This window comes from Cannabis sativa, chromosome 1 (genome assembly GCF_029168945.1).
Source record: "Cannabis sativa cultivar Pink pepper isolate KNU-18-1 chromosome 1, ASM2916894v1, whole genome shotgun sequence".
NCBI lineage: Eukaryota > Viridiplantae > Streptophyta > Magnoliopsida > Rosales > Cannabaceae > Cannabis > Cannabis sativa.
Genome location: NC_083601.1, coordinates 50,634,092 through 50,658,396, shown reverse-complemented (window position 1 = coordinate 50,658,396; position 24,305 = coordinate 50,634,092). Strand labels below are relative to the sequence as shown.

At 31.9% G+C, this 24,305-nt stretch overlaps 2 protein-coding genes across 2 annotated transcripts; one reads left to right on the top strand and one right to left on the bottom strand.

The window, feature by feature from the left end:
- Positions 1 to 18,742: 18,742 nt before the first annotated feature.
- On the bottom strand, positions 18,743 to 21,877 carry LOC115707055 (peroxynitrite isomerase Rv2717c). Its single transcript, XM_030634879.2, has 4 exons — positions 21,627 to 21,877; positions 21,380 to 21,520; positions 20,985 to 21,053; positions 18,743 to 19,936 (listed from the first exon to the last, which is right to left on the bottom strand). The coding sequence occupies exons 1-4, from the start codon at positions 21,774 to 21,776 to the stop codon at positions 19,817 to 19,819; spliced, it is 480 nt and encodes a 159-aa protein (XP_030490739.1). The 5' UTR covers positions 21,777 to 21,877; the 3' UTR covers positions 18,743 to 19,816.
- On the top strand, positions 18,840 to 19,625 carry LOC115707056 (mediator of RNA polymerase II transcription subunit 22b). The gene has a single exon (XM_030634881.2). The coding sequence runs from the start codon at positions 18,840 to 18,842 to the stop codon at positions 19,299 to 19,301; it is 462 nt and encodes a 153-aa protein (XP_030490741.2). The 3' UTR covers positions 19,302 to 19,625.
- Positions 21,878 to 24,305: the final 2,428 nt, after the last annotated feature.

Below are 24,305 nucleotides of genomic sequence, written 5' to 3'. Positions count from 1 at the left end.
TCAAGATCTGAGCCTGAAAGTCCTTCTTTGTTGTCTCTGAATTCTACACAGCCTTCCTCACTATGATTGAGGTATTACTTGATGTGTGTGGGCACTACTCTAGCACTCATATATTTCGAAACAGTGAAGGTATAGAGAGAGAGAGGGTGGCGGCTCAGAGAGAATTTTCTGAGAGAAAATTCTTTCAGAATAATGCTGAGAAAAGCTTTTTCAAAGATACAGAGATGTTCACAAAATCTGAAGCCTTTTCCTTCTATTTATAGAAGACCACCAAGGGCTATGATTGACATTTTGAACTGAGAAAATCAAGGGAAAAGGAAGGTAAAGGGGGCCGGCCTAGGCAATGTGGAACAAGGCTTGCCTCTTTTCCAACTTTCCTTTTTCCTACACTTGATAGTTTCCCCTTTTGTGAAATGTTGCCATTTCCATTGTACAACCATATTAATGATAAATCTAATTACTTAATAATTAAAAAATAATTATCAAATAATATATTATCATTTATTTTATTAATAATGAAACTAATTAAAGTTTCTTAATTAATAAATATGCCCTTCAAAATCTCTATTTACTGTTTTGCCCTTAATGAGTGCCAAATTCTCAAACTGACAAGCTTATCTTGAGAATTCTTAATTGATTAATTAAAATCAATTAAATGAGTCCTACAAGTAATATCATCTCAACTAGTGAGGGGACCATGGGTCTATATATCCGAGCTTCCAATAAGCAAATCTTGAATTTACCACTTAAATTCACTAACTTATTAATTCTTCGTTGAATCCACACATAGAACTCAGAATTGCACTCTCAGTATATAGAATGCTCTATATGTTCCACCATATAGACGCATTATTAGTTATCCATTGTTATAATCCTAATGTGATCAATGATCCTCTATATGGATGATCTACACTGTAAAGGGACTTAGATTACCGTAACACCCTACAATGTATTTTATCCTTAAAACACTTAACCCTGTATAAATGATATTTCAACTAAGTGAAATGAGTACTCAATCATTTATCTCGTTTGGTTAAGCTCGAAGGAGATCACCCTTTGCTTACTATTCGCCAGATAGAAGCTATAGATTCCATATTTATGTTAGCGCTCCCACTCAATCGCACTACCGTGTTCCCAAAATGTATGTATTGCCCAGACTACAGTTTTAGGCTTAACTAACAAATCAAAGAACACGAATAACACTCTTGAAATTAAGCCTAACCATATCAGGATTTAGATCATGTGATCTAGGATCAACTTCTGATATTGAATTGAATAGATGTTTACGGTAAGTTTCAAAATCTAATTCAAAGTTCAATATCGGTCCATTCCAATGCATACTCCATGCATCCAACCTGAGCTTTACTTTAACCTATGTTCTGGAAAGAACATAACATTTCTCCAAATGTAAGTAAACTCTGTTGTAGATTGTCATATCAGTGAAACCCAGTGTTCTGATAAATCTAGGAATACTTTATTCACATAGTCATGTTTATTTTCCAATGTGTTGACAACACAATAAACATGTTCAAGTATGTGAAAGGGGTTTGGATGAATTTATAAATCAAATAGACAAGCAATTGATTAAGTGAACCAAAACATACACAAGTGAATGAAAAATTACTTCTGTTACTTTATTGATATAGAATAATCTGGATTACATTGAAACAGAGTTTTATTTAGGGCATAAAACCCAACAGTGGTGTCCATAGCTCACCCCCATCATCACTATTGTTAAACGATTGTGATAAAAGAGCACTTTTATCTTGAGCTTTCCTCCAATGTTCAAGAATAATTGAAGAAGTGGCCGGAACTTCTTTGACAGTAGAATTGCATTTGTTTCAGACAACTTTATTTTGAGGTTTCCACAAAGTCCAACAAAGAGTTGTTGCACGACAGATTAAGTCAATATTGCTGGTATTCTGCAACAACTCAAACCAGTAACCAAACGTGGATGAGGGGTCAACCGTGACAGGCCAACCAAAGACAGCCCAACAGGCTCTAGCAAAGTCGCAAGTCAGCAGAGCATGTGTTGTTGTTTCTGCTGTAGTATGGAAACGGGACACTGTGAAGAAATTGGTACATATTTCGTGACAAGGTTCACACAGGTTGGGAGAGAACATGCTATAACACGCCACAAAAAATTCAAGACTTTGGGAGGTATCTTCAAATGCCAGAACTTACGCCAAAAACTAGAATTGTTTGGCCGTAAACCGACTGGTTTTTGACTCTGCAGTACGGTGATAGGCGCTTTGCACAGTAAAATTCCCTTTGTGATCTGCTGTCCAAGACCAACAATTAGGTCTAGAAGTGTTGCTAAGTGGAATGCCAAGAATTAAATCTGCTTCTTGAGGAGAAAATAAGTCACGGACTACATCAGCATCCCAACAGATCATGTTTGGTTGAAATAGGGAACTTACAGTGTGAGTGCTTAGACCAAGATGAGTAGAAGAGATATATTTGTTACTTGTTGATGGTAGCCAAGGAGAACCCAAAATTCTAGTATTTCTACCATCTCCAATAACCCGAGCAACCCCAAGCCGAATCAACTCCTTAGCACCTCAGATACTACGCCACACAAAGCTTGGATTATTTCCAAGATCGGATGAAATAAAGTCAGAATTAGGGAAATACTTTGCTTTGTAGACTCTACCAGCAAGAGAGTCAGGCTTACACAATAATCGCCAACCTTGTTTGGCAAGCATGGCAAGATTAAAGTCATGGAGGTGCCTAAAACACATTCCACCTTCTTCTTTTGGAGTTGCTAAACGATTCCACGACATCCAGATAATACCTCGCCCTTTGCTGGAGTTTGTCTTCCACCAGAAACTAGCCATTAATTTTTCAATCTCATTACAGGTTCCAATCGGGAGAAGAAAGACAGTCATAACATATGTGGGCAAGGATTGTATGGCTGTTTTGAGTAAAATTTTCTTCCCTGCACGAGACAGGAACTTGCCATCCCAGCTGTTGATGCGAGCAATGACTTTGTTTTTAAGAAAGCCAAGCACAACATTCTTATTGCGGCCAATAATATTCGGAAGGCCTAGATAAAGGCTGCCTTCAAGAGCTTCAGACATATGGAGTGTAAGGCAAATCTGTACACGGGTAGTAGCATCAGTGTTGGGACTGAAGAAGATCGAAGACTTTGAGTAATTAACTTTCTGACCTGATGCATTTTCAAAGAGATGCAGGAGATTGGAGATGCTATCAGCAGCACCTCGTGTGGCTTGGAAAAACAACTAGCTGTCGTCTGCGAAGAACATATGTGTTATTGAAGGTGCACGTTGAGCCACACGACATCCTTGAATATGTCTATTGGCTTCAAATTTCTGGATGAGAGCTGAGAGGCCTTCGGCACATATAATGAAGAAGAGGTAAGTAGAAAGTGGATCACCTTGACGTATTTCTCTGGACGAGGAGATAGAATCAAGCACGTGACCATTATGAACAACTTTGTAGTGAACTGTAGAGACACAACCCATAATGTGATCAATCCATTTGCTAGCAAAGCCCATACGATTCATAACCGCTCTAAGAAAGCTCCATTCAACCCGATCATAGGCTTTGCTCATGTCGAGTTTAAGAGCCATGAAGCTTTTTTTACCTCTTCTTTTCCATTTCAAATAGTGCATGACTTCAAAGGCAACCATAACATTGTCTGAGATAAGACAGTCAAGAATAAAAGCACTTTGGGTTTCAGAGATAATACAGTCAATCAAATCACTCATGCGGTTCGTCAAAACTTTCGAGATGATCTTATAGAGAACATTACATAGTGATATTGGCCTGAGATCACCCATCACAGCAAAGTTTTTCTTTTTTGGGATCAAAGCGAGATTGGTGTCATTAAGTCCATCAAGCATAACTTCAGTGTCAAAAAACTCCTTCACTAAGTTGATAACATCATCACCAACAATATCCCAATGGTGTTGGAAGAAACCAAGTCCCATACCGTTAGAGATTAGTTGATAGTGAGATCAAACTATTGAGAGTTTTACACAATTTGCTTTTCTTTTGACCTTTAAAACCTAAAAAAATTAAGAAAATAAAAACACTAAATTTTTAAGTCTTATATTAAGAAGAATAATAATAAATTGTTTAGATAAGTGTTGTTCACAATTTTAATACTTCATTTTATTAAAAAAAAAAAGTATTTAGTTTAGTAATTTCTTAAAGGATATATAATTTAGTGTTTAGTATTGCATTTTCACTAGTATTGTTTTTGTCATTAATTTATGAGTAATACTACAAAATCCAATAATAGTTTCTTCTAAACTAATACTAAAAAAAAAGGTTCTATGGCAAACATTCCTATTCAAAAACAGAAAATAAAAAGATGTCAAGAAAACAGAAAATATAAAATATAAAATTGTAATGATTATAAATAATTTGTGAGTTTATATTTGACTTAGCATATGCAAGAGTGTGAAGATGAGATAATCCTTTATTTTATTTAAGTCATGGTCCGGGTCAGATGGAGATATGAATCACATTTCACTTTGTTTCACATGGCCAGCTGGCTGAAAATGAATGGTTCTCTTTTTCATTTTTATTTTTAAATTAGAACCCTCTCATTCACACACACCAAAATATTAGGCATATACTTCAGTCGGTTTGGTTCGGTTATAGCATATTTTTACTAATTCAATATAAATATGAAATTATAAATATTTAATTGTAACTCGTCCAATTAAAAATTAGAAAAAATTCAACTCATCCAATAATTTTGTCAGTTTGGTCGGATTAAGACATCCAAACTGTTCTTCACTTTTTCTTTTAATTATTAATATTAGTTTCTAGTATTTAAATAATTAAATTTTAAAAAATAAAATATATTATTTATATTTCAAGTTAAAAAATACTATAGTTTAAATTAATTTTAAGAACTTTAATATAAGATAAATATAATTGAGTAAACACAAAATAATAAAAAAATAGTAATAATATGGTATAAATTTTAAACTTCAACTTTAATATCTAAATATAATAAAAATTATTAACTATAAAGTTTAAGTTTTAAGTTAAACACTAAAATGTCTAAACTTTAAATACAAAATAGTTTAACTAATAAATGTAATTTATATAATATATTATATACACTTTTATTAAGAAATATATAAATCAATTTAATTTGATTTATTCGAGTTAATTGAGCGGTTTAGAATAATTTACAAATCACTTAATATATTTATTGGGCGGTTTGAATTTTTATTATATTATTTCGAGTTTTATTTTTTTATCGATTTATTCGATTTGGTTTGGGCGGTTTATTCGAGTTAGACGGGTTGTAAATTTTATTGAATAGCTAAATTAAGTGTATAAACTTAAATTTTCCTTATATTGTTAATCATTTGATCAAAATCTAATAGTTTAGTAATTCTAAAATTGATATTTATATTTAATTTTGTTAATAACCATCAATAAATATTACATATTGAGAAATAATAATTGAGATTAGAATAATCTTAAATCCTTTCTAAAGATGGATTTTAAATTCAATATTATCATCAATCATAATACATTAAATAATACATTAATTTTTTTAAAAAAAAATATATATCAAATTCATGTTATAATGTAATTTTAATTAGCATGAATCTACCTAAATATTTTTATACACAACTAAAATATAATTTACAAGTTTTCAATTATATTTTCACCTGAATAATTAATTTATTATAATATTTTGAAAGAAAAATAAAAATATCTATTAATAAGTAAATCAGACATGAAGACATCACTCAAAGAACAAACTCAAAAATAATAGGCTAACCAATTTATTTACAATAATAAGGATGAAAACCTTAATAACATTTTTAATGAAGGTACTACTAAACCGCCAGTTATAAAGCATTAAAACAGTGTGAAGAATACTAAGTTTCCAACTTGATGAACCAATAACAAATCATCCCTATTAATAGCTATCACCCAAAAATCTCCCAAAAAAATTAGGCAATAATAACCCTATTATTCAAATAAGAATAAAAAAAAATAACATGACCAACTATGTAAAGGATGATCACAATGAAAGATCGAAACCCAAAACATAAGGCCAGCAACAATTCAGAGATCCCCCAAGTATGACTATGTAGCACAAGTCACTCAGTCATTACCAGTGACTCCCATAAAATTCAAGATTCTGTTCGTAACAGTCAGCCACTGCTCAACTTTCATCACATCTAGGCCTTCCAAAAAGACTGGAGATCCCTGCTTCCAAAACCTTTCATACAACGATTCCATTCAGTTACCAGCAGCAAGCTACCCAGCTGACAACACTGGAACTGGGGCAATAGGTACCTGAGGAGGAAGTACAATAGGAGGACCCTACTGCCTGAGTCTCTAAATCTCCTCACCCTTTCTTTGAATTGTGGCTTGCATTTTTGCAACCCTCTACTCCTAATCTAGCAAAATTTGTGACAGATTTTAATTTTAAGATAAAATCACATACATCTTACTATACACTCACCTTCATACAACTTTCTAAATCTCATTTCAACCACACTCTCACAAATTCTAACAACCAAAGGCAAATCTAAAATCTATATATTATATACATATTTGCTCGTTGAATCCTTATAATTAGGGAATATACACAAATGTTTGATTAGTCATTGGGAATTTGGTCTAAGTGTTCTGTAGTCCAATCCAAAGTTCGAGAACAACTAATATTAGGATGTAAAAACCAAAGGCTTGTTTTACGCGTTTAACTAAACTTATTAGTTTTATTAAGATAAATAATATGTAAGATTCATGAATTATATGCAACTGACTTGTATACTTACAAAACAATTGTAATAAACAATAAAAGAATCCTTTTCATAATAATTAATTACAGGTTCTTTTGCTTGTATTAACATTTGTAGCAATAACTCGTTAGGTCACATATATAACACAACAAATGATAAAAAAAATTATCTTATGATAATGGTAGCTAGTATAATAATATACTATCATGTAATACCAATACTTATTTTCTCTCTTATTATAGTATAGACAGTACATGATGTGGTAACATACTTATTATCCACGTATCAAATGGTCATTTGTTTCCAACTACTTTTTAGTGGTGTGGTGTTAGTTACTAATTTTTTATGAATATTAAAAGGAAATTTGATTTTTTATACTTACATATTCTTAAAAATTTTCCCCTAAACTCATAATATTTTATATTTGTAGGATATGACACATTTTATAATATCTCTAAAATACTCCTCATTTACATTACCCCCTCTCTTTTCTTCTCTCTTTATTTCACTACATTGTCGACCATCGGGCCCACTATCGGGCCCATTGGGCCCATCGGACCCATCGGGCCATATCAAATTCTATTTTTTACACATGCATCGGGCCCCATCGGGCCCACTATCGGGCCTTTGTCTTCCTCAATTTTTTTGTGTTACCATCGGACCGGCATCGGGCCTGCATCGGGCCCGATGAAATCAAACTCCAAACCCAGATTTTGCCCAAATCACATCCGGCGAAAAAAAAGAGGGTTGGTGAGAGAACAACCGAGAGAGATAGAGGAAGAGAGAGAGTTGAGGTTTGAAAATGAGAGGGGTATTTTTGGGTTTATTGTAAAGTGGTCATATTTTTTAAATTTTAAAATGTATTAGATTAGGGAAAAAAATTTAAGATATTTTATGCATATTTTTTCAAATTTCCCTTAAATTAACTGTCATTTTTTTTTCTTCAGAAAAATAATTAATATTTAATATTAAATTTAAATAAAATAGCTATCTATATAATTACCTTAGAGCATCTCTAATAAAGTGTTATATTATATAAATATAAGGTATATATCTTTTAGCTCATGTTTATAAAATTAAACTCTTGTATATAATGTGGTTTAAATTTGATATATACTAAAAGTTGTGTTAAATTTAGTACCAAATATAGTATTATGAGTTAAATTTTACACCATCATAAATATTACTTTTTTATTTACACTTTTGTTACTCATTAACGGTGGCATTTGGTAACACTTACATTTTTAAATTTTTTAATTGCAAAAATAAAAATAAATTTTTGTTTTTAAAATTTTATTTTTTAAAAATAAAAATGTATTCTAGAACCACTTTTGTTTTTCAATTTTAAAAATAAAAAACAAACGTGTAATCTGTAAATTTCATTTTTATTTTCATTTGTTAATTTTATTTAAGTCAGGTCCGGGATCGGGATTCGTGGCCTGGATGGGGGTCAAGTCCGGGACCACCGCTAGGGTCTAGGTCAGGATCTGGGTCGGGGTCTGGGGTTTGGGATCTAGGGTCTGGGTCCGAGTACAGGAGTTGGGGTCCGGGTCCGGGTCTTGGTCTAGGGTCTAAGTCCAAGTCTGGGTCAGGCGCTGAGGTTGAGGTTAAGATCCGGAATGAGGCTGGGGTCCGGGTCCAGGTCCTTGTCTGGGGTCCGAGGTCTAGGTTGGAGTCCGGATCCGGTCTGGGGTTCGGGTTTAGGGTTTGGGTTTGGGATCCAAATCTAGGTTAGGATTCAGGTTTGGGGTCCGGGTCTGGGTCCGGTCCAGGTCTGGGTCCGATCTAGGGTCCAAGTCTGGGTCCTGGTTTGTGGTTCAGATTTGGCGTCGAGGTCTGGGTACGATTCCAAGTTTGGGTCTGGGTTCAGGTCCTAGTTTTGGGTCCGGGTCTTGGTCTAGGTCTAGGACCGGGTCCGAGGTCTGGGTCCGGTCAAGGATCTGGGTCTGGGTTCGAGTTCGGGGTCTGAGTAAGGGTCCAAGTCAGGTCTAAGTTCGGGTGGGGTTCCGGGGTTCGGGTCAAGATCTGAGTCTAGGGTCCAGGTCGAGATCTGGGTTTGGGGTCTACGTTCGGGTCCAGTTTTGGGTTTGGGTCATGTTGTCGGGGTCCAGGTCGTGGTTAGGGTCTGGGCCTAGGTTTGGGTTCCAAAACCTAGGTTAGGGTCGAAGTCTAAAATATTGATTAAAAAAAATTGTTTAAAAAAATCTTGAAAGTGATTTTTTTTCTAAAATTTTAAAATTATGATTCTCAATTAATTTGAAAAGTGAAAACAATTTTATAAAATATGATTTTTAAAAATAGTTCATTTTTTTAATTTAAAAAACAAAAAAACTGATTAAAAAAATATTGTAAAATACACTTGTAATTAATAATTATTTATATTTTCATTTATATATTTAATATTATTTTTTACATAGTATAATATTTTTGTTAACATTCTTACACGTTCTTATTAAAATAACATTTATTTTACCACTTATACATCGTAGCACAATTGTACATTTGCCCTAAATATAACACTTATTAATTTTTTAAGTTAAATTTAGCACAAATTTTATACCATTCATTGAAGATGTTCTTACAAACTCAAAATACACAAATCATTTAATGTATTTTAAATTAATTAAGCTACACATAAATTAAATTCAATTATTTTCACAATATTTAGTTAAAATTAAAAACTTATTATTAAGTAAAACAAAAACATATAATTGAGAAATTGTTTGTCCAACAACTTTTTATTTACAGTTTGGAACATACTACAATTTAGTGAAGAGCCGACATGGAGACTTTTTAATTGATTCCTACAAATATAATCAAAAACAATTCTTAAATGAGGTATTCAATTTCAGGGTAACTTCTCTAGTCTCACTTCTTTTATAAAGCATAATAGAATTTCCCATTAACATTGTTTATGTCATGGTGTTTTTAGTCACATTAGATTTTGACTAAAACATTTTTCATTTTTTTTTAAGTATGGTATCGGTTTGAACTTACAATTTGGATGAATAGCAATAGATAAATGTATTTGAAATGGTCCATTTCTTATTCTACAAGTAAGAATAGCTATCAAATTCAAAGCTCTATCTAATATATACTCTGTGTTTAGCTGTTTCCAAGTAAATATATATATTAATCCATCCAAGTTATCAATTACAGATGAACCAAAGACGGTGGTTATATTATATTAAGTACTTAAAACACTTTTTTTCTTAATGGATTTCAACTTTGATGATGACTATTATTTGTGTTGCGATATTTTGCACACACAAGTGTACGTATCGTTTCAAGTAGTAAAACTCACGAAGAGTGAGGTCGATCCCACAAGGAGTGTAGTTAAGTACGTTAAAATTAAACTTTTACTTCTATTTAGTTAAATAAAAATAAAGAAAGAATTAAAAATAAGAAACTAGTAAGAAGCAATTATTCAAGAAAATTGATAGTTAATAAAAACTAGGGTTTCGATTTCAATTGTTTCTATTGAATATGGCCTAATATGATTATTTTCCTAATATTAATCTCTATGCAATAGCAGATTTACTAAGGTAATTTATAGTATATATAAATCTCAATTACATGTAAACTTTCTACTCTCGTGATAAATTTAACATGCAGGCATTAAGCATAAAAACCCTATAAGCTATCTAAACCATATAGGTACTCTCGTAGTATATCGAAATTCAGTTCTATTTTACTATAGCATATTTGACACTCACTTCTCAGATCTCGCATCAAACTCATAGACAGATAATTGGTGATCAGACAATTAAAAGTAATTAAGCACAAATAAAATAGAATACATAGAAATTAGGGGGAAAATTAATCATATTAAACCATAAACAATGTTAAACAATATCCATCTAACCCTAATTAAATGTTTAGCTACTCATGTTTATGGAAGCACAATCACACATATTAACTTTAAGAAAAAGAAGAAGATAGAGAATAAAATAATGCTGAAAACCCTCTGTAGAATGCCTCAGTATCGACTTCTGTCTCTGAAATTCGTACTCCTTTTCCTTCTAAAATTGCTTGATGAAATCAACTCTCTTCTGCTCTTTATATAGACATTCAGGGCCTAAAAAGATGGAAAAACGCACATGTTAAATGCCTATTCGAACTAGGAAACCCCCAACACCCACGTGAGAGAAAAATACGATTTTTGTGCTGTTTAGGGAGGCGGGCCGCGGCATGCTAAAGCCATGCCGCGGCCCGTGTTGGAAGTGATTTTTTTTCTGCTACATGGAGTGATAGTATTTTGGCCATAACTCTCTCGATATTGCTTGGAATTGGACGATTCAAGATTTATCGGAAAGATAAAAGAGAGATCTAGAACTTTTATGTTTTGACTTTTTCCAAAATCTAATCAGAAGACAGTCGAATTCAGGCTTGAAGTTTCAGCTTGCACAATTTTCTCTATTTTAAATATCATGATATTTTGTGAGATATTTTTATCTTTTTCCCATCCTTTTCTCTGATATTTTTCTAATCTTCTTCTATTTTAAATCTGCACAAATAAAAGATAACAAACGTAAAAATGCTCCAAACACGATTAAAACTCAATTAAAAATATACTAAACTTAATCTAAAATTAATACTAAAAATAACCTAACAATTTGAGCAATGGAAGTTTTTCACTTTCTCTCCAATTTGTCTTTTGTGCCTTTCGTGATTTTTTTTTTCCATGTAATTTTGTAATCTTTATGTTTGTTGGTTTTATTATTAAAATACTTTTTGATAATTAGATAAAAGTTTGTGATTAAATTTTTTTAAAATAAAAAAATAAATAAAAACTTGTTTGTGCATGTTTTTTTTTATATTATTTGTGTGAATAATTTGTGAAATTTATATTAGGTAGGAAATTTAAATTGCCATTTACAATTTTACCCTACACCAACAAAACAAAAACTAATCAATTTCCAAGGTCAATTTCGACCTTTAACTGTTCCACTGACTTTTCAAAGTCAGTCCCTAAAACGGCTTCGTTTTGTCTTTGAACAAAACCAAAGAAGGATTCGAGAACCTTCTCATTCACTCCCTCACTCTCTGATTTGCTCGAAACCCTAGCAGAGAGTTTCTCTCTGAGAAACTCGAACCCTAACCCTAGCAAACCCAGAAATCTAAACACAAACACAACAACAAGATCAGATCTACAATGATCTGATCTAAACACACTCACACACACAAAACCAGAAAGATTCAAGTTAGAAAACACCAGATTTTTCTCGAAGTTCACCAATAAAATTGGCTACGTCTCCGTTTGAGCTGCTCCTCAAAGTTGAGAGCTCGATTCCACTATTTCAATGATCAGAAGTACAAAGATGAAGATTCCAAGTCACAGGTATGGTTTTTCGACTGGTAATCTCTTTAGTTTTACATATAATGTGTTTTATCCCTCTCTCTCAAACTGTACTAACTTTCTCTTTTGTTCTTGTGCATGTACGAGCATCAATCTCTCTTTCTTCAAGTGTTCAAAACCTGGATCTTGAAGAAATCACTCAACAACATAGATCTGGGCTCTGATGCAGGTATATATAGCACTTAGGGCTTCTGTTTTGCTTCTCAATGTGTTAGTTAGGTAGTTACAGAAATTAGTTAGGTGTGGATTTAACCAAATCCATTCTAACTAATTTCTGTTAGGGTTTTTAGAGGCCGAAGGCCAACTTAAGGTTTTTACTTGTAATTACATTTCTGTCCTTGTATGTTGTTTAAGTATCAGTGTAAGTGGAGGTTTATATCAACATATTATATATAATTACCATACCAATGATAAAATTTGGTAATATATAAATGTGGTGTGTGTGATTGAATTTTATAAAAAATGAAACTTAATTAAAATATATTTTGGTAATTAAATAAATGTTAGGTGTGTGATTGAATTTGTTTAAAAAAATACGTGTATGTTTTGTCTCACATTACTCATGTGTAAATGATTTGTAAAATTTATATTACACATATAACTACAAAATCTTAACTTCATCATAAAATTTTGACAATAGATAAATGATTTATGTTTTTATGTATGTTGGGACATTAAAAAATCAATAGCACGTGGTTAATAAAAAAATTAACAACAAATAAATAAGAATACAACATAAAAATATATTAAAAGACTGTATTTTTTATAAATAAAATCATAAAAAATCTTAAAATTATTTAAAATTCCATATTTTATATTCTTTTTTGTTGTTTTAATCTCTATTAGATTGGGATTATTTCACAAATACACAAAAACAACAAAAAAATTACAAAAATACAATTTTACAGAATTTTAAACATTTTTACGTTTTTTTTTTATTTTATTTACAGAAAATACGGTCTTTTTATGTTATATTCTTGTTAATTTTTTGTTGATTTTTTGTTATCTGCATGTTAATTTTTGTTGTTGTTTTGATATTATTTAGATGTTACCTTTATGTAGTTTTCTTGTTGTTTTTATGGAAAACCGTAAAAATATAAAAAAAAAAATTGTAAAAGTAAAAATGTATTTTTTTTTTACAAAAAATAGTACCTCGTGTAATTATCCCTATTAAATTTAGTAGAAGCATGAGTCCCCACCCGCTCCAACTTAACGCCCAGCTAGAGGCCCACCCTCAAAAGCAGCAACTCAGTTACATTAAGAAAAGAGGAAATTACACTTAGTATGGGATTTTAAAAGTTCTTATGATAAATATGGCACATTTAAGTTTGGCCAATTTATATGGTATTTTTTTATTTTTAGGTTTTTGTATGGTATTTGATATGCCATATATATGTAATTAGGTTTCTAAATCCCATATTTACTGTTTTTATTTGGTTAGGAAGTTTTATTTGTCATTGATGCCGGAAAAGTCACCGGAGTTTCTTTGCCGGTGCAGGAAAAGTCCTTTGGAGTAGCGGTCGGTGCCGGAAAAGTCGTCGGAGTTGCTGCCGGCGCCGGAAAATTCGTCGGAATTGGCATTTTCGCCGGAAAAATCACTGAAAAATCACCAAGAAACCGGTTTCTTAAAGTCTAAGAAACCGGTTTCTTGAAGTCTAAGAAACCGGTTTCTTGGTGATTTTTCCGTTGACAATGCCAATTTTGACGACTTTTCTGACGCTAGCAGCTACTCCGGCGACTTTTCCGACACCGACAGTAAACTTCAGAAAAGTCATTAGAATTGGCATAGTCGCCAGAAAAATTACCAAGAAACTGGTTTCTGGTTTCTTGATGAAGAAACCGGTTTTTTGGTAATTTTTCCGGTAATTTTTCTGACGACAATGGCCTGACGAATTTTCTAGCGTTGGTAGCAACTCTGACGACTAATACACCGACAGCTACTCCGGTGACTTTTTCAGTACCGACAGTAAACTCTGGGAAATTCGTCAAAATTGGCATTGTCACCGGAAAAATTATCGGGCTAATCACCAAGAAACTGGTTTTTTTTCGGTTTCTTGATGAAGAAACCAGTTTCTTGGTAATTTTTTTATATTTTTTTTCTCTATTTGGTTGATTGATGAAACTGGTTTCAATTATTTTCAGTGTATATCATTTTTGTTTTGTTTTCATAATCTTTATTATTGTTGTGTAACAAAATTAGTTCCTTGATGAAGAAACCACTTTCTTGGTGAAGAAACCAGTTTCTTGACGAAAAAACCACTTTCTTGGTGATTTTTCTAATGATTTTGCTGGCGACAATGCCAGTTCTGACGATTTTTTTTACGCCGGCAATAATTCTGGCGATTTTTCCAACACCAGGAACTACTCCGGCAACTTTTTCGGCACCGACATCAAACTCCAGAATAGTCGTCGGACTTGGCATTGTCACTGGTAAAATTACCGAAAAATCACCAAGAAACCGGTTTCTAACATCAAGAAACCGGTTTCTTGGTGATTTTTCCAGCGACAATGCTAATTCTGACGACTTTTTCGGCGCCGGCAGCAACTCCGGCGACTTTTCCGGCACCGGCGGCTACTCCGACGACTTTTCCGGTGCCGACAGTAAACTCCGGTGACTTTTCCAGCACGAGTGACAACTTCGGCAATCACTATAGTTTTATTTGTTTTATTTTTTAAAAAAAAATAAATATGAAGGGAATTTTAATATTTTTTATAGTAATTTAATTAAGTTTTTATTTTTTATGAATTTTAAATTCAGATTTCTTTTTAATGTTTTGTATGGGTTTTTTTAGAAAAAAACCATATTTTTAGTTTGATTGGTTAGATAATGCCATATTTAGTGGTATTTACTTTTTATGCCATATTTATCATAACCTTAATAATTTTTCCCATATTTTTGAAAATACTAATTTACATGGTATACTAATTTTTGCCATTTTTTTTTACAAAAATACTGTTAGGCAGTATTTTTTACTTTTTTACTGTATTTTTTTATAAGTTTCATACTGCGGTATATTGTGTTAAGTTTTCACTGGTGTTCTACTGGTATTTTTTAGTTGTTTTACTGTTATTTTGAGTTGCTCTGTTTTGTGTTCTACTGGTGTTTTATAAAAACACAGTATTTTTGAAAATATTTATGTGTGACAGTATTTTTATAAAAATTAACTCGAATTTCAATAGAGGAAATTATGTAGAATATGGATTTCTTTTCTAAAGTTTGATAAATATGGAGAAATTATAATTTTATTTAATCTATGGCTTTTTTTTAATTTAGGTCAGTTATATGGAATTATATTTCCATATTTTTAAGTTTTTATAAAATAAAGCCATATTTTATTTGTTAACTTATTCTGTAGAGATTTGTATTAATTCTTTAGAAAAATTTATTATTTTATTTTAATTATTAATATTGAATTTGTAATTTAATATATATATATATATTTGTGTTTCACAATATTTTCATGTTAGTTTTTTTTAGTTTGAGAAAAATAAATATTTAATTTATTATTTAAATTGTTTTATTGTACTTTAACTTTTTGATACAGACCTTACCAAAAAAAATGACAGAAAGAAAAAATATTTTCACGTTATACTTGTAAATGATAGTTCTTCATATGAATTAAGTATTACTACTAAAATCAAAAGTAAAAGTATCTGTTTACTCTATAAAGTAAAAACAATGTCTAAAGTTTAACAATCAGGTTACTTTTTTCAATTAATATTTTACTTTATAAAACCATAGCATAACGCACAATACATGTACCAGGTTATTTTTAGAAGAAAAATTAAAGCTAAAAATTCAACTACTACTTTACTTTTTCAAAATGATTAATTTATTTTTTAAAACTACAGTCACAACTCAACACACTCAACCATATTTTATGATACATGTATTAGATGACTTACAAACTTATATGTTACTTTATGCAAAAATAAAATCAAAATTAACAAACTATACAAAAATTATAGGTAAAAGTACCGAGTTACAATTTGAAGCAAAAACAAAGTCTAAAATTTAACAACTACGTTACTTTGTGCAAAAATGCAATTAAAACTTAATAAAGTATACCAAAATCAAAAGTAAAAGTATCAGGTTACTTCCTGAATAAAAATAAAGTCTAAAATTTAACAGCTAGGTTACTTTTCAAATTAACACGTTACTCAACTAGGTATATTACTAAAACACATATCATGATTTATATTGTAAATAAATAGATTACTTTCTTCATAAAACTCTATCATAACTCAACAAATTCAACAAAATTCAATTTGCAAGGTAGCAAGTTACTTCTATTATTTACAACTTAACTCGTTTACTTTAAAAGTAAGTAGATAATTGTATTTACCATTTTTATTATGCTTCATAAAGCCAACATTCTCAACCAAATTCAATTTTACAAGGTAACAACTCATATTAAGTTATTTCTACACAAATTCAATTTTGATTGTACCAGGTTACTTTATAAAGTGGAATTAATGCCAACATACATACATTAGGTTACTTTTCTACATAACCATACTACTTTATAAAGCATAACAAACATAGCAGGTTACTTTTTTTTTTTTTTATCAACTTCTTAAGATTATGTAGTTAGAACATGTACACCAATCATACATTAGGTTACTTTTCTACATAACCATACTACTTTATAAAGCATAACAAACATAGCAGGTTACTTTTTTTTTTTTTTATCAAATTCTTAAGATTATGTAGTTAGAACATGTACACCAATCACTTTGTAATTTGAGTTACTGTTATTTTCATTCAACTCTCCTCTATAATGAATTAATGCTTTAATGAAGCTCATTCTTCAAGAAAATTACAGGTCCCAAGTTGCTTCCTGAAGCAAAAAGAAAGAATAAAATCATTTAACAAGTTACTTCAAGAAAAAAAAAAAATAGCAGGACTTCTTTGTTAAAAATTGATGTCACAACACTACACTCAACCTTATCCAAAAGTGAAGTTACTTTTAGAAGTACAATAAAAGCCTAAAATTGAACTACTATGTAACTTTTTCAAAATATGAAGGTTCTTCATTAAAAAATGCAATCACAACTCAACATATTCAGCTTTATTTAAAAATGAAAGTACCAAGTTACTTTCAGAAGCATAAGAAAAGCCTAAAATTGAACTATCAGGTGACTTTTTCAAAATATGATGGTTCTTCATTAAAAAAATACAGTTACAACTCAACACATTCAACCTTATTTAAAAGTGAAGGTACCACTTTTCAAAAAAAAAAGTGAAGGTACCATGTTACTTTTTTAGAAGCACAATAAATGCCTACAATTGGACTACTAAGTGATTTTTTCAAGATATGAGGTGTTCTTCATTAAAAAATACAATCACAACTCAATACACTCAACCTTATTCAAAAGTGAAAGTATCAGATTATTTTTAGAAGTAAAATAAAAGTCTAAAATTGAACTATTAGGTGACTTTTTCAAGATATGAAGGTTCTTCATTAAAAAATACAGTCACAGCTCAACACACTCAGCCTTATTCAAAAGTAAAAGTACCAGGTGACATTCAAAAGCAAAATAAAAACCTAAAAATGAACTACCAGGTGACCTTTTCAAAATATGAGTGTTCTTTATTAAAAAATACAATCACAACTCAACACACTCAGTCATATTAAAAAGTAAAAGTATCAGGTTACTTTTAGAAGTAAAAGAAAAACCTAAAATTGAACTACTAGGTGACTTTTCAAAATATTAGGGTTCTTGTTTAAAAAAATATTGTTACAACTCAATACACTCAACCATATTCAAAAGTGATGTACCATGTTACTTTCAAAAGCAAAATAAAAGCTTAAAATTAAACTATCAGGTGACTTTTTCAAAATATAAGGGGTTTTTATTTAAAAAAATACAATCATAACTCAACATACTCATGTGAAGGTACTAGATTACTTTAAAAAGAAAAATAAAAGCTTAAAATTAAAATACCTTGTCATTTTTTCCGAATAACATGTTAATTAAGTCAAGGATATAATCAAAATATATGTATGAGTGTCAATAGTGGAAATAACAATAGAATTTAAAATTACAATTGGTTGAAAAAATCAATCAATAAATTACCTTTCTCTTTTTTTCAATCAAATCAAATAAATATTTATTAATTTGCTTAGAACATGAAGATGAGGAAGAAGAATGTACAACAACACCAAAGAAAATTAGAGGAGAATGATAATCGTACCAAAGAAATTTGACGAGAATGCCAATCCCACCAAAAGAAAATAGAGGAGAAGTGAGAAAACAAGAAGAAGAGAGAAAATTGGGAACTGTTAGGGTTAACTTAGATTGTTGAATCTAAATATGGAAAAAGTATATTATTATTTCCATTTTTTAAGTTTTTTATTCTTTTTTCCAGCTTTTAAGTTATTTCCTTAAATATCCATATTTTTCTAATTGACTTTATAAAAATCCAGATTTATAAAAAAAACCCATTTCAATATTTTTATAAGTTTCTCTTACATTAACAGAAAATCGGGCCTTGAGGCCCAATGGCCAAACCACTCCCCTCTCATCCCGAACAACTCCAACCCCAACAAAACCATCGGAGAGCTCAGACTGAAATCAAATCATCACACACAAAAATCCTTCTGAAATTTGAGGTATTCGAAATTGGAATAATCTGTAGAATGTTACATCACCATTAGATTTAGTTAGTTAATTCCCAATTGTATAGTATATTGTGAGTATAATCAAATCCCTAGTTAGAGAAGGAGATGAATAAAGGTGGTGGAGGAGGAGCAGGAGGCGCCGGAGGAACCGGACCTACAGCGGCAGCAGCGGCCGCGGCGGCTCAGAGACAGAAAGCTTTGATGCAGAGAGTGGAAACCGACATAAGCCACATCGTCGACAATTTCAGTCACTTAGTCAATGTCTCTAGGGTCAACGAACCAACTGTCAGGAACACCCAAGAAGCTTTCATGGCTGAAATGCGTGCTGCCAGGATGGTTATGGCTGCCGATTCTCTCCTCAAATTGGTTTCTGAGCTAAAGCAAACGGCCATCTTCGCAGGCTTCGCTTCACTCAACGACCATGTCGATCAGAGGACTTCTGAGTTCAATCACCAAGCTCAGAAAACTAATCAATTGCTTGCTCGAATTGGGGATGATGCTGCTGCTGCACTCAAAGAACTCGAATCGCATTACTACTCTTCTTCACAGAGGTCCCTCGGCTTTTAGTATATTGTTCCATTAATGGCAGTTTTAACATATAGCTAGGGTTTTGTTCTTCTCCATTCACAATTTCTTGTTTGTCCTGCTTTTTTTAATGATCATTAGTCTTATTCTGCTTTTGCATTATAAATGAAACCATGTTCATTGCATTTCATTATCTGATGATGATGATTTGTGATTACAATTTATAAATCCCAAATACATGAATTGTGATCAGAATGATATGTTCAAGCTCTTGAATGAGGATTTGTTAAAATATGTAAGTGGCACTAGTCAGTGCTCAAAGCATTACTATTATTATAAACACAAACTAAATCATTTGAAAGGTAATGAGATTGATTCATATTCTAATCTTGGGTAGGATATGTGTGGTTTTATTAAAGTCTTGAAAACCTTTGATATGGGGCTATAAATTTAGTGTTTCTGACACAAGCATTGTCATTTGCTAGAAATTTATATCATAAGTTGGAATGGAATGAGTTGTTCTTTCTCAAATAAACACTCTTCAGAACTCAAATAAATTAGAGTTTCTTGAGTAAGGCATTCAAATGTGGCTCTAGTTTTGTGAGATTTGTAGCCATCTGAACCTCGTATGACAACCCTTCATCTTTCAACTCGAATACTCTGGCAATCTCTTTGACCTGCCAAAATAACAGTTACACTTCTGTAGAAAAATGACATTATTACCAAAGGAAAGTCATGTATGTGATGAGCAAGAAAATTCTACAAGTAAAGATGTGTCAAACATTAGAATGCCAAGGAGAAGGATAAACTTAGGTAGCAATGTTATGTTAAGTGCAAATATGTAATCTTTGAGATGGTGGCATCCACAATTTTATAGGGTCCAGCATAATAGTGACATTTCCTGTCCGTAAACTGAAATCAGGAAGAACTAGACAGCAATACATGTGTTTTTTCTTCCTATTTTTTGGTGGAATAGCTATTCCATTGAAACGGTAGAAAAGTTATTCCATTTCGGTGTTTTGAATTGTAGCCAAACAAAAAAGTAAATGAAATTAAATTCATTTACATCTTCCCTTTCTCCCCATCACCCAAACATGAGCAAAGCCGGTTGGGTTGGCTGTCTAGATAAGGACACAGTTTTCTTCATTGTTTAAGAGCTCAGTTACCTAAGCCATACACTAACAACAAAACACAGTAAAACTCACTCTTTAGCCAAGAGCATTGCTAAAGATTAGGACCAATCCTTATGTCCAAAGGTTTGGCAAAGAGCATTGTTAGAGGGCACTAAAGTACCTAACGCCATTATGAGGTGGCCCCTATAATTAGTTAGTAGCTTTCTATAATATTTATTAAAGTAAAATAAGTAGGATCCAATAATTTACACTAATAACGATATTACACTTCACAAGGGTACTAGATACTATGGTAGCCCTTTAGCATTTTTCTTTGGCAAAAAGTGTTAGATTAGAATCATTCTACACAGGTGCATGGAAATCTTAACATTAAGAGAAGTTGTATTTTTCTATTTGGAAAGCAAATCAAATACAGACACATGCTTATCTAAGAATTTGAATCCTCACCAGTTCAGACAACCTCTCTATTGAACACAAGTAGAGACAATATCTTATCGCTTTCTTATCATCATCATATGCATAATAACATGTTAATGAAACAATAATTTCCATGATTAAATTCAATTATTCATCCATGGTCAGTATTTATTACCTTAGAAGCATTTCCCACGAGCTCGCTTTGCAATTTTATCACTTTCTGATCAGCATCATATGTCCCTTTCTGCAAAAGTTAAATTCACAATATAAACAGATGAGGCTTTTATCATTATACAGGACATACTATTATTAGAATCCATTCCACTTAGATAAGAAAAATAACTATTATTAGAAGAAGAAAAAATAGATTGAAGTACAAAGGAGGGAAGAGGATAAGGTAACATAACGACAAACAAGAACAAAGACAGACAAAAACAAAAAACTGTTTTTGGAAACACAAATGTTGTTTCTACAACAACATGTTTCATCTCATTCTCACAGTGGATTGTTGTTCAAATGTATGATGGGTATGCTAAGCTTTACTAACCAAAGAACAGTGGATTTTAGTACCTGAACTTCAACGAGACCAGTGCTCTGAGCAATGACAACTTCAATAGTCCCATCTGATTTTGGCCTCCAATAACCACTCTCTGCGTGCATTGGCTCCCCTGAGCTTAATTTCCAAGTCTTCTGGGCATAAGCTATAACAGGCTTTTCCCATTTTACAAATCAATCAATCAATCAATAAATAAAACCCAGTTGAAGTTACACTGAAATGGGAAGAGAATTCACATCAAAGTGTTTAGTATTTTGATACCTTGCCAGAGTGGGAGAAATGGAGCTCTTCGCCATAGGAGAAGGAATTAATGGTGGGAAAGCCACCTTGACCTTGACCCCTCCATTTGCCAAGAAGGAATGAGAGAGGTGCTATTGCCGGATGTATAGGGTGCTCTCCAGAACCCTCCATCTTAATGGTTGACTCTCTATTCTAGTGAGATATAGCTTTTGCCGTCGATGCTTGATGGTCTGTGACATTTTCTGTCCATCTTCGGTATCCCCATCCATTTTCTTTTCTCCACTAGTTAAGGGCCATGTGTACTTTATTAGATACATATATTAATTTTTTTTTTTATTATTTTAGGTCGGTTATAATGAGAAAATTACATTATATATCCATTTTATTTTATTTATTTTTATTTTTATTTTTATTTTCATATTCTTTAAGATATACTCACTTTTATAGGTAATATTGATATTATACCCATTAGGTTAATGTAAAATATGTGCTAAATTTAAGTAGACAGTGAAAGTACATTGGGCAATCTACTTTTGAGTAAGTATATTTTAATGAAATATAATATGAGAGTAATTTTAATTAATGGATACAAAAAAGAGGTATTCCTCAACTTATTTTAGGAAATTTTTGAAATTACAAATTTTATTTATAATTTTACGAGTTAAAATTTTATTTACAAAATATGCTTTTAAAATTTTAAATTTGTGAAAATACGTTCTTCTCAACAAAAAGTATGAAAATAACTAAAAATTAATGAGAAATTAATCTCACAACAGCTATAAATAAATTATAAAATAACAAAAAAAAAAAAAAACTCACAATAACTACAATACAACTATTAATAAACTATATATATATCAGTTTATTAAAGTATATTTTTTTCTAAATAAAAAAATTCAAAACGTAAAATAATTTTTTTTCGTATTAAAGTATTATTTTAATAATTAGGATTTTTACCCCATAAATTTTGACATGTACCAAATCATGCTCCCTGAACTTTTATGGTCGTTAAAAATTCTTCCTGAACTATTGAGATTGTTAAATTTAAAGACTTTAATCCAATTTCATTCAATTTTATTAATTCAGTGATTGTCCATGTACTAAATCATACTCCCCAGACTTTGATACCTACCAAATCATGTCTCTCGAACTTTGACATGTACCAAATTATGCCCCCCTAAACTTTTGTCTATGTTAGACTTTCCTTGCTAAATTAGACAAAAGTCCTTAAATCCAACAATCTCAATAGTTCACCGGGATTTTGAACAAACCTTAAATGTTCAGCGGGCATGATTTAGTACATGTTAAAGTTTAAGGGCAAAAATTCTAATTAGTTTTTTTTTTTTCTCAAATTTTTGGTTTATTATGAAAAGTTTTCCAAAAAAAAAAAATTTATAGTAGTTTGATAAAAGAAATGGGGGTTTAATTTGACACCTTTCTATCCCAACTCGGGGATCTAAATCGTCTTTAACCTCCTCCCAGATAGGCTCTTCTTTTGGTTAGTTGGCTATTTCGGGAGCAACTTTAGTTTCTTCTTTGACCATGGATATCGATCGGACAGTTTCATTGTAATAAATCCTTGCACTTTTCTGATCACCTCTGACCACTCTAACGCTTCCATTATCGCATGAAAACTTCATGCATAAATATCGGATGGAAGTAACTGTTCCAAAGTCAATTAAGACTGGTCATCCCAGTATAGCATTGTAAGCGGTGTAGCAATCCACTACTACAAACGTGAAATGTTTGAAGGAATTGACATTGTGCTCGCCTTTCAAGGTGACTGGGAGCTGGATCTTCCCCATCTACATCAAGGAATCTCCACTAAATCCTTGTAGCTGTATCGGACAAGGTGACAGATTCGCTTTAGTTAATCCAATCGTTTGGGAAGCAAATTTGAACAAAATGTTGACAGAGCTGCCATTGACTACTCGTACTTTGGAGACTCTTTTGTTTGCAATTTGTGATTTAATAACCAAAGGGTCATCGTGGAGAAAGTGCACATATTTAGCGTCCTCCTTTATGAACGTGATGGGAAGGTTCATCATCTTTGGACATTGGGTCGGTGATTGTACTAAAGCGCAAACTTCTCCTTCATCTTCCAACTAGTTCAAATATCTATTTTGGGAATTGTGAGTGTTTACAGTGAGGTGTGGGCCTCCAGAGATAGTGGCGACATGATTGTCAACAGGTGGCAGAGCTAATACTGGCAGATAATGGTTTCTTGGTCCCCGAAGCTAGGATTGCTTCGCAGCATGCGCTGGCAGAGCAGGTAAAGTCGAAACGTGTGTTCTAGGAGTTTAAGGGTGACCCACCCCCTAGGGAGAATTTACAGCTCCTTGCTGTCCCGGAACGACAAGTTGTCCATGAGGATTTAGTGGGAGTTCGTATTTTGTTTACTTTATGTTTGTTTAAGACATTTATGTATTTTGTTAGTTTCTAATAAGAAATAAAGTTTTCAGTTCATTCATCTGTTTTGTTATGTTTAAGTCTGACATCATTTTGGTTTAAGGAGGACCAGTTAGAAATAGGCATGTACAGTTTACATTGCATGTAGTTTGCATGCTACACATCCATGATTGATCTATGTCATTTGGCTATATTTGTATATGTGACTATTGATGGGTTTAGTCATGATTGATATGACAAAAACTGCTTTGATCCTATATGGGTATAGTTGATGGAAGAGATTGTTGTGAA

What these genes read in the sequence shown, in the direction of transcription:
- LOC115707056 (XM_030634881.2), top strand. Translation starts at nt 18,840, where the DNA reads ATGAATAAAGGTGGTGGAGGAGGAGCAGGAGGCGCCGGAGGAACCGGA.
- LOC115707055 (XM_030634879.2), bottom strand. Translation starts at nt 21,776, where the DNA reads ATGGAGGGTTCTGGAGAGCACCCTATACATCCGGCAATAGCACCTCTC. An exon ending in ATTTCTCCCACTCTGGCAAG is followed by an intron (nt 21,521 to 21,626) that starts GTATCAAAATAC and finishes AAATGGGAAAAG; the next exon opens with CCTGTTATAGCTTATGCCCA. An exon ending in CTGGTCTCGTTGAAGTTCAG is followed by an intron (nt 21,054 to 21,379) that starts GTACTAAAATCC and finishes TAACTTTTGCAG; the next exon opens with AAAGGGACATATGATGCTGA.